This window comes from Camellia sinensis, chromosome 1, assembly GCF_055761805.1.
Source record: "Camellia sinensis isolate YWXY chromosome 1, ASM5576180v1, whole genome shotgun sequence".
NCBI lineage: Eukaryota > Viridiplantae > Streptophyta > Magnoliopsida > Ericales > Theaceae > Camellia > Camellia sinensis.
The window spans coordinates 65,555,663-65,567,399 of record NC_138961.1 but is presented as its reverse complement, the minus strand read 5'-3'; the positions used below and the strand labels follow the sequence as shown (position 1 = coordinate 65,567,399).

Genomic DNA, 11,737 nt, shown 5'->3' with positions numbered 1-11,737 from the left:
ATCAAAAAAAAAAAAAATGAAATATAAATATGATTTTAAAGCATATTATTAAATTTTATTGAAAACAAAGATAACAAAACATAAAACAATATAGTGGAGCATGTGGTAGTCCCAGGAATCCAAACCCCACACGTAATAGTCTGAATAGAAATTAACTCTTAATTAATTTATTTATTTATACTATCAATTTCAGGTTTGAGTACAACATAAAAGTTGAAAATAGCAGTCATTTGAATTGGGTAATTCACTTTTATCCATTGTTTAAAGATGATACTTTGGGTTGAATTAGTGATTGAGATACTTCATTATCAGACCTAATTTAAGCTGAGTTCAACATAACACAAAAAAGTCAAAAAGTGTCTACCCTATTTAAGTCACATCATCTTATTTAAGTCATATCACCTCTCTACCACATCACTTCAAATCCAACTCATATTTCATAAAAAATCATTCTAAACAACTCCTTAATCCCTATAAAACACACCTTTCTCTTCCTAAACAACTCCTTAATCCCTATAAACACCACTTTCTCTTCGCCTTCACCTATTAATTGAAAAATCAATGATAACTTAAGGGTAATATTATTCTAAAATATTTCCCCTTATTTCCATTGCTAGGATAATTTGAGATTCCACAACATAATATATGTACATCCTCTAATACACCCTGTTACAACAATTTCACACACTTTCATCTTCTCTCCCATTCTTCACAGTAAATTTTTTTATTTACACAGAAATTAATCATAAAATCAGATATAATTTTTTCTTACATAACCATGAGATCCATCTCATATAAAAAGGTTGCATTTAATTTTATAATTGATTTTTGTGTTTTAGACAATTCTTATTTTCGGTCCAGTCCACGCAGCTAATGTGCACTTGCACCCATTTGATTGGTGCTTAAGAGAGAAGATCAAGACGCCATCGTTTAGCACCTGCCCACAACAAAGACTCTTACATAACACCGTTAAACACACCGTCACCGTCAGAGTAAGTCGTCACATTCCGGCGACTCGAATCGCTCTCTCTTCTTCTTCTTTCTTCGCTCCGCTCAGCGCCGCCCTCACTCCACCTCTTGCGGCCGGTGCTGACCGGTGGGTCAGACTTTCCGGCGTCCAGAGGGAAGTTCAAGATAGCTTTGCTTCCCCTCATCTTGAAAGCCGCACAGTCATAAGCTCGAGCCGCCTCAACAGCCGCGTCGAACGTCCCCAGCCAGACCCGACACCCTTTTCGGTTCGGATCTCGGATCTCCGCCGCGAACTTGCCCCACGGACGCCTCCGAACCCCTCTGTAATGGCTTCTCTCCGCCTCATCACCATTCAAACCACTCGGACCCGACCCACTCTCATTCGTCTTCAGTTTTTGAACCGAGACATTCAAAGATGGACTTAAATCTGCAATTTCAGGCTTGGATTCGTAATCGGAGAAATCGAGGTCCGGATTCAAGTAAATGAGAGAGGAGTTGGAGTTGGAGTTGGAGTCGGACCCAGAGCCGGAGGAGGAAACTGAAAGGTCCGATTTCTGGGAAGAGAAAATGGGTTTGATGTCCAAGATAGAGTCATGATGATGAGAGGAGTTGGAGAAATTGAGGTTGGTGATGAAGGACTGTGTAGACGTGAATTCTCCGAGGAGGTGTTGGCGTATGCGTTCTAGAACTAACTCGTCGTCTGTCGCCGTCGCCGTCGCCGTCATATAGAGAGAGAGAGAGAGAGAGAGAGAGAGAGTTAAATTGGGAGGGAAGGCATGGAAGTGGAAGTGATGAGGGCATGGTGTTTTGTGGTTGTGCGTATATAAAGGAGGGAGGGAGGGGGGTGTAACCGCCTGTTTGGCTGCTAGATGTTGAAAATTAATAATTGGGGGTGATATGAGATATTTTAAATAAGCGTATTTTTTAATTTTTTATAAAAAATATGTAAAAAAAAATAAAGAAAGTAATTAAAAAAGTAGAGATGAAATATTGATAAAGGCTAATTGATGTGATCTAAATAAGTATATGTAAATAAAAAAAATATTTTTTTAATTTATCCCAAACATCTACTTAGATGTTCAAGTAAACAACATTACTTTCTTTTTAGGTAATTAATTTTTTTTTAAATTTTTTTAATTTAATTTTACTTAATATATTATAAATAAAAATTATATCAAATAATTTAATACAAACTTATAAATTAAAATAAATTAGGGCAAATTACAAACACCCCCTCGAGGTTTGATAAAAATACAAATTCCCCCCTGAGGTTTGAGAAATAACAAATTGCCCCCTGAGGGTCAAATTTTCATAACAAATTAGGGAAAATTAGGGGGGAATCTGTATGAAAATAAAAACCTCAGGGGGCAATTTGTTATGGAAATATAAACCTCAGGGGGCGGGATGTAATTTCTCAAACCTCAGGGAGGAATCTGTATTTTCACCAAACCTCGAGGGGGTGTTTGTAATTTGCCCAATAAATTATTACCATCTCTTTTAAATTGGAACAATCCCCCCTCTAGAGAGAAATAGCTTTAGCACCAAGTTTTGTTTGAGCTCGGAACAGAATGCAAGGAAAAAATAACTTGATATGTGTGGTGTGAGACAAATTCATATATTGTGCGAATTTGATATTTATTGATTAGGGGATTGTTTGGTATGTTTTAAATAAGTATATTTTTTGACTTTTTATGAAATATAGATTGAGTTTGAAGTAATGTGGTAGAGAAGTGATGTGATTTAAATAAGATGATTGACTTAAATAGAATAGTGATTTTTTGATTTTTTAATTTTTTTTTGAAGATGCCACACTTAATCTAAATTTATAAAATTTAATACTATTTATTAAGATTTTAAAAAATAACTTGACACATTAATAATGTAGAGTAATGTTTCGATATAATAATTCATCTAACAGAAAGAAAAATATTATAAGTCATAAATTTTTTACTAGATAAATAATTAAATATCTTTCATAAATATAAAATTTACATCTTATCATGAGTGTGAAATCTACGAGAGAGAAGCATATCCTCTTATGAACTCCGAGCCTTATCCTTTTCCAATGAGTTGGGGGAGCAACTTGGCAGAGTTAGAAAAATAGTTTGGAAGTAGCATTTGTTAATTAAAATTTTAAGATTATTTTTTTCATAATCAATAATAATAAATAATAATTTTTAAATTAATATTATGCACAAAATCTTAAATATTTAATATATATTTTTTTTGTTTTTACAATTGATTTTTTGAAAAATCAGAATTAGAAATATATGGTATTATTTGTAACTAGTGTATTATAAACAATGGAAAAGAGTCTTGTATGTCATATAATAGATTATAGGGAAAATTATACAAATAGTTCCTATAGTTTGGGGCTTGTATCACTTTGGTCCCTGACTTTTCAATTGTGACACATTTGACCTTGAATTAGGGGTGAGCAGCGGATATACCGATCCGCCAAAACCGACCGAACCGAATCGATCCGCCACATTTTGGACGGATGCGTGATGACGAGCGGACGGTTGCGGATTGATTTTCTCAAATCTGCCAATTTGGCGGACGGATGGCGGATTTGAGATTTTTTGGCCGCAACCGAACCGCCAAACCGCCAAATCACGAGCACCCCTAGTAATTTATAAGACTTTGTATTTTCAATTTGTTTAAATATTATGTTTGTGTTTTCAATTGAAAAAGAGTTTAAATATTTAGTTGAAAAAAAGTTTTCAACTAGAATATTTTTTTGAATTGAAAAAAATAAACGTATTATTCATATATATTTTTTAGTTTTTAAATGTAACTCTAAAAATAATAAATAGAAAATATGATATATGCTGGTTGGTTTTTGTTTTCAAAAACATATGTAGATGTAACAATACAGAGACATTCAATCTCTACTACTGCTCTGTTCATGGTTTTGGTGGAATGAATTGTTATTATATTTTAAGAATCACAGATTGTAATATTTTATGGGGATGAATCATGCTATGATTGTAATATGTGGATGAGGCATGCAGTGATCGTGATATTCTAAAGTTCAAACTTTTTTTCTTTGGATAAGGCATACAATGATTGTAATACTTTTTTAAGTCATTGACTGTAATACTTTCTTTTTCTTTTTTTTCTTTTTTTTTTAATTTGAGGAAGTGCACAAGTTGAATTATGTTGAAAATTTATAAAATTTTAAACCGCCAAACCGATTCGCATCCATCCGCCAAACCGCCAATCCGCTCAATCCACATCCGCCGGATTGGCGGACGGATGCGGATTGATTTTCTTCAATCCGCCAATCTGGCGGACGGATGGCGGATTGGAGGTTCCGTGGCCGCAACTGACCCGCGCCCACCCCTACCCTGAATTTTGAATCTTATTCGAAATAAGGACAATTGAAGATATTATTAGATTTTTCAAAGGTAAAATTGTCAATTTGATAAAATATAAGCTAATTTGATAAAAATAAATGTCAAACAAATATTTTTGAATTTTTAAAAATTATTTCTACCTACTAAAAATAAAATTATGTAAAATTGATAAATCTTTTAGAAATTTATTTATTTTTTTTACCAAATTAATTTTTATTATGTGTTTGGATGATGATCATTTAAAATTAATTTAAAAAAATTAATCATGTAATTTTTATTAATTTTACATAATTTTATCATTGGTGGATAAAAATAATTTTTAAAAAATTTAAAATATTTTTTGAAGTTTATTTTTGTCAAATTAGTTTATATTTTATCAAATTGACGATTTTACCATTGAAAAATCTAATGATATTTTTAATTGTCCTTATTTGGAACAAGATTCAAAATTCAGGGTCAAATGTGTCACAATTAAAAAGTCAGAGACGAAAGTAATACGAGTCCCAAACTATAGGAACTGTTAGTGTAATTAACCCTAGATTATATGATAATATATAAATAATAGTAATACTACATTATCACCGATATATGATATCACTAATTAATAATAAAATAACACATGGAAGGTCAATTACACTTGTTAAATATAATTAATAATTCAATAATTTCTCATTTTCGTAGCGGGGTTAACTATGTTTACATATAAGTGATGATTTGATATCACTGTTGCACAAATTTTTTTAATAATTTGATTTGTTGTTAATTTTTTATTTTCAATCAAACTAACCATTATTATTTTCGTAATTTAAAAAATGTCATTAATAAATTATCCTTTTATGCAAAAAAAAAAAAAAAAAAAAACAAAAAAGCTAAAAAATTTCCAAAACCTGAGAGCCTCCCCCACCCCACGCGTAGCTCCGCCACTGGTAGCACTGATTTGTAAATTTTTCAAGTTTAAGGTCAAGTTTGGTTATCCTAAATAAGTATACATTTTTTAGTTTTTTATTTTTTTTTATCACATCATCTCTCTACTTTTCTGTACATCTTTTCATAAAAAGACAAAAAAAGGTACTTATTTAGGTCATTTCAAACAACTCCTAAATAACACACAAGCTCTAATTATAAAATTGAGTATAATTTTTTTTTATAAGATAAATGATATATATATATATATATATATATAACACAAGCAATAAGACTCGTGAAATTGTTGCCTTTCATTTCGTGATTAATTTTGTGTGTAAATAACGTAACTTATATTGATATTGATATTTTGGTGCAATTTATTAACGTTATTAAGGCTTTGTTTTTTTGACTTTTTACAAAACAATGTGCAGAAAAATAGAGAGAGTGATATGATAATTTATAGTGATTTTTTGACTTTTTAACTAGCATATCTACTCCCCAAAATGTTTGTAATGACGTTTGTTGATGTCGTTTCTCTAGTATAATTTGTTGACGTTTAATTGATAAGTTATTTTATACCATGTGTGACACATAGTGATGTTTTGAAAAATTGATAAAAAATTGACTTTTTAAATATTTTTTTTTTGTGGCTTTTAGCTTTATTGTGCTAAAAAAGTTAATTTTTTTGTAATTTTTTTTTTATACAGAAAAGATAAAAAGTTAAAAAATTAATTTTTTTAGAATGTTTCCAAAACGCCCCCACAATATCCATGATAACGGATGGTGTGAATGTAGTACAAGTTTTTAACTTTAAAAAAAATTATTTGAGTTATTTTATCTTATAATTACAAAGTAAAAATTGTAATACTAAATATATTGATATAAAATTTAAAAGTAAAATTTATAAACAATCTCAATAAGTTATTTCAAATATGCCGCAGTATATGATATTGTATGGGGAGCAAATATTCAGACAAGCCCGTATTCCTTTCTTCCAAGCTCCGTTTCTGTCCGATCACCTGTGAGCACAACAACGGTGAGCTACCCGGCGGTGTGTGGCCGGAAAACCCCTCCGACGATCAAGTTAGAACACACACATAGGGGATAGATAGAGAGAAGGGAGAGTGTTGAGTGTTTAGTGTATGTCTCACCAAATGTTCATCTGTCTGCGTATGAGGGGCGCAGACATGCTTATATACCCTCTGCGCCCCAAATCTACTCCGAGTGATCTCTCGACACGTGGCTCTGTTATCCCATCCGTCAGCATAAATCTTGCTGAGCATCACCTAATCCCAACTGCCAGCCCACTCTGCTGGGAGCTCGGTAGTTGGTCAACATTATCTCGGCTAACAACGGCCATTCCACACTTGAGCCCAAACGCTCCATAACCGAGCTACTCCAGGCCATGTTCAATACCGACCGTGCTCGGCTACATTCCGGCAGAGCCGAGCTCGGCTCAGCTCATGCTGGTTGGACATCGGCGCTCCCACGAAGCTAATTCTCGAACCGTGGAGCCCAGTGAGGCAGCGAACAACTCGACTTAGCCCTCACTTGACCGGTCCTTGTGTCGTGAAGCACCGCCTTATCAGTGCCTAGCCTTGACCGAGCAACACTCTCTAGACAGGCCCAAAACTTCCACGGCCCAATATGTTTAGCCAAATCTGTTCGGCCGTTACCACGGCCCAATTTCAGATCATAAATCTCCCTCTCAATTGTCTCTTAATTCTATCCGCAAAAGCATGACTGGGATTACATATTCCGACCGGGATAACACTTCCTCGGTCCTCAGAATGCGAATCGACGACCGGGCTAGTCGACTCCTGTCTGCGAAATTTGTCCGGTTCAGCTCCTCGGTTGACGTTCTCTTCTTCAAAAATTGCCCGGTTGTCTTCTCAACTCTTCAACCTGTCCCTTCAGTTCTGACGTCTTCATAAATGAGGACACGTGGCAGGCTTCCATTGGACCTCGAGCAGCCAACCCAGCCGTCCGCCAGAATTTGAATTCTTGGCGGTTTCTCCATCTATACATAGCCCCTTCTCCCTCATTTCGCTCCTACTGCCTCTCTGCAATCCGACGCTTCAGAGCTCAAGCATCTTCCTTCAAACCTCGTCTGCCATTCTTTGCGTTTGTGCTCGAAGAAGCAGGCCTTCCATTGGTAAGTCCTTCAACCCATGTCATTTTCATTTCATATTTCTTTCTCTCTGGTACCAAGTCCGTAGGTTTTAGGGCCTTCCCCACCCACAACCTTCAATGCCCCTTAGTTTCTTCATTTTTCCTGAAGAACACTGAGGATCTGGGGCTGACCGGGCTCCAGATCTTCATTTGATCCAAGAAATCAGTTTAACCGAGCAAATAAACTGTTTGCTGTAATCTTAGCAAAAACCGGAATGGCCATAGGACTTGGCCGCTCGACCGGGCTAACAACTGGTCTGCTTGGGCGACCGAGCTCCTGGTTAGACTTTACGACCGTGGTGGTTTGGCACACTTCCTCTTATACTTGCCATCCTTTTTCCTACAGAGTCCAAGGGGACCAAAGACCAATTCTGAGGCTCATAAGGACCGAACTGCCACCCATTCCTAGTCTGTGCCAAACCACCTCGGCCGAGTTAGATTAGTCGGCCACATAGGGAAATTCCGCTTCCTGGTGGATACTCCAGCTGCGCTAGCTACGTTCAGGGAGGAGTACGGCATCCCAGCCGACGTCCACCTTGAGCTTGCAGAAGAAGAGACCACCCCTTGGGGCAGATCAGAACAATGCTCCTTCACCGTGCTGTCCATAATCGAAGGAGGCCTCCGTTTCCCGCTCAATCCACTAATCACCGAATTTCTGCGCCGCACCGGGCTGGCACCCACTCAAGTGTCCACCAACACCTACCAGATAGTAAACGGTGTGCATGAATTAAACAACCGGTTAGGCATAAACCTAGGTTTAGCCGAGATACTGCGGCAGTACACCCTGGGGCACACCGGCGATGGCCTCGCCTACTACCTTAAGATTAGGCCGGGCAAAGAAAAAATTGTGACCGGCACACCAGACAAGGACTTGCATGATGACGATTTCTTCTGGGTGTCTGGCAATTATGAAACAGCCGAGGTACCGGGCTGGTTCATAAGCAAGAACTTTGGTTCCACATGTAAGCTGTTCAAACTTGCTCGGTTAGCTTACTTTCTTCATGGTTCTGTACTTAACCATTTTTCTTGTTTCTTTTGCAGCAATCCAGGCCTTGCAAGCCAACTACCAATACCCCAACGTAGAAGCCATCAGGACCGCGCTTCGCTACCGCGACCGAGACTGCAACGAGTTGCTCGGTTACACTCCAACCTACAGATACTCTGCTCCCCGCCAGAGTAAAGTTATAGACTTTCTCCGTGCTCCATCACCTCCTCCAGATCCAACTTTGCCAGACGTTCCACTAATCTGGTTGACAGAAGAACAAGAGATGGCCAAACGAAGCCGAATCAAAAACCTGCTCACCGCAACGTCTGCCGAGATACCGAGCGTCGTCATCCGCTCGCCAGCTGCCGGTCAGTCAAGCGGCGCCGTGGTTGCCCTAGCTTCTCCAGCGGCCGGGCAGTCAAGCCAAGCAACACGCCGGGCTGGCAAAAGAGCTCGCGCGGACCCGTCTGCCGAGCTGATTACCGAACTATCCACCGAGCAACCTACCGTCACAGCTGACCCAACACCAATCTGGCGTCTGCTACTCAAGCACTGGGGTAAAGACATCCCGGCGACAGCTTCGATCAAGGGCGACAAAGAGCACCTGCTCGCCTACGATCTTTCCAAGGCTCTTCTCCTACCGAGCGACGTGGTCGGCAGCGACCACGTCCCTGACACCCGGTTGGTGAAGTCGTCTGTCAAGTCCATGGCCAGGGTAAGCTTCAATTTGCCTTTGCAATTTTCACAAGTGTTTGCACGGTTTCTTCTCTGATCAGGTTTCCTTTTTGCAGGCCATCCAAAAACAACACTTAGTCATGGAGCGCATCCACCGACTTCGGGAAAAGGCAGCCGACACTGCCAGCCAAGTCCAAAGCCTCCAAACCGAGCTTGGCCGAGAAAAGTCCTTGCTTGAAATCGCCAACACCGACAACAACCGGTTGCTCGGCCAACTCGACGAAGCCGAGAAAAAGAGGGACGAGCTGGACGCGCTCAAGAAGTCCGGGGAGAAGGATTGTGAAGACGCCAATACTGCCGGCTTCAAAGAGGCGGAAGACAACTATAAAAAACAAGTCTTCGCTACCCAGGACATATATTTCAAAGCTGGATGGAAGGCTGCCTGTCAACAGCTCGGTCAAGGTCCTGACACTGACGTGTTTGTCTCTCCACCAGCTGTCTTCTTACCGACCTACCTTTTTCCATACGCCAATGACGTCTTCAACGCACTGCAGGCTGAGGCCGAGGAAGGACTCGAAAAAGCCGGGGCAGACGCTGGGGGAGATGACCAAACTGAGCAGGAGCAGCCCAGCCAGACTGGAACCGGTGTCCAGGACCAGACAGCAACGGTCAACCTGGAAGCGGATGAGGAATTCCCAGACCTCTCCCCCTTAGCTTAGTTTTTTTTTTCTTTGTGTGCAAATGTAACCGGGCTAAGTTCCCCACATTTTGTATTAACTTTTTATCAATGAAAAACTTTAATTTCATCAAGTGTTTGCATGGTTTTCTCCAACTCTATCTTCAACAAAACATCTCGGTTTGAACCACCTGGCCTGACCGGAATTCACATCACGGTATAAGTAGTAGAATTGAACTTCTTCAACCAGAATAACCATCTCGGTTGGAAGAACCAAGTTGAACAAATCACCAAGTCTCTCAACTGGAATAATCCATCTTGGTTGAGAATACCTAAGCTGAGAAAAACATCAACTTCTTCAACCGGAATAACCATCTCGGTTGGAACAACAAAGTTGAACAAATCACCAACTCTTTCAACCGGAGTGAACCATCTCGGTTGAGAATACCTAAGCTGATCAAAACATCAACTTTGCCAACCGGAGTAAATCATCTCGGTTGGGAATCCTAAGTTGAACAGGTCATCAACTCTTCCAACCGGAGTGAATCATCTCGGTTGGGAATCCTAAGTTCAGCAAGTCATCAACTCTTCCAACTGGAGTAAATCATCTCGGTTGGGAATCCTAAGTTGAGCAAGTCATCAACTCTTCCAATCGGAGTAAATCATCTCGGTTGGGAATCCTAAGTTGAGCAAGTCATCAACTCTTCCAACCGGAGTAAATCATCTCGGTTGGGAATCCTAAGTTGAACAAGTCATCAACTCTTCCAACCGGAGTAAATCATCTCGGTTGGGAATCCTAAGTTGAACAGGTCATCAACTCTTCCAACCGGAGTAAATCATCTCGGTTGGGAAACTCAAAAAAGAGCAATAATCAAAATGCCAAAGCAAAGAGGACACTTCTATATATTGACAAAAAGAATTACATTCTGAAGTGTAAGCCAAAAAATTCCTTTGCACAAAAAGAAAGCTAAAGCTAGAAATAATACAATTTGAGGTTGGCTGCATTCCATGGCCGGGGTATTCCTCTACCATCCAGATCCTCCAAATGGTATGCCCCCTTGCCTGCCAGACCGGTTATCTTGTAGGGTCCTTCCCAATTTGCCCCTAGTTTGCCTTCACCTGGCACCAGGGTGTTGCCCATAACTTTCCTCAAAACCCAATCACCTACTTTGAACGGTCTGGGGTGCACTGTTTTGTTGTACTTCCTTGAGAGCTCTTGTTGGTAGGCGGCCACGTGGATGAGGGCCTTCTCCCGACGCTCTTCCACTAGGTCTAGTTCCAGGGCGATGGCCTCGGCGTTTAACTCGGGCTCAAAACTTTCACTTCTGAGAGTGGGCATGCCTACTTCCAAAGGTATGACCGTCTCCATGCCATAAGCCAAAGCGAATGGAGTTTTCCCGGTAGAACGCCGCGGGGTAGTTCGGTATGCCCAAAGGACGCTGGGAAGTTCCTCGGCCCATTTTCCCTTGGCTTTCTTAAGCCTCTTCTTCAGTCCGTCAAGAATAGTCTTCTTTGACGCCTCGACTTGACCGTTGGACTGTGGGTAAGTCGGAGTGGAGTTGTAGAATTCAATCTTCAAATCTTCACAAAACCCTCTGAATAGGCGACCGTCAAACTGGGTGCCGTTATCAGAGATCAAAATTTTAGGGACACCGAACCGTGTTACCACATTCTGCCAGACAAACTGCTTCACGTCTTTCTCCTTGATTGTTGCCAAAGGCTCGGCTTCAACCCACTTGGTGAAGTAGTCTGTTGCCGCGATGAAGAACTTCCGGTTGCCTGGTGTTGTTGGGAGCGGCCCCACTATGTCTAATCCCCACATTGCAAAAGGCCAAGGGCTGGTTAGGGGAAGAAGTGCTCTGGCCGGTTGATGGATCTGGTGTGCAAACTTCTGGCACTTCTCGCACTTGCGAACATATTTCTGTGCGTCGGCTTGCATGCACGGCCACCAATAGCCTTGTGAAATAGCGCGATAGGCCAAGGATCTGCCCCTAT

At 39.9% G+C, this 11,737-nt stretch overlaps 1 protein-coding gene across 1 annotated transcript; it reads right to left on the bottom strand.

The window, feature by feature from the left end:
* Positions 1-565: 565 nt before the first annotated feature.
* Positions 566-1,821, bottom strand: LOC114258201 (ethylene-responsive transcription factor 5). The gene has a single exon (XM_028198106.2). It carries the CDS (start codon positions 1,692-1,694, stop codon positions 957-959), a length of 738 nt encoding a protein of 245 aa, XP_028053907.2. The 5' UTR covers positions 1,695-1,821; the 3' UTR covers positions 566-956.
* Positions 1,822-11,737: the final 9,916 nt, after the last annotated feature.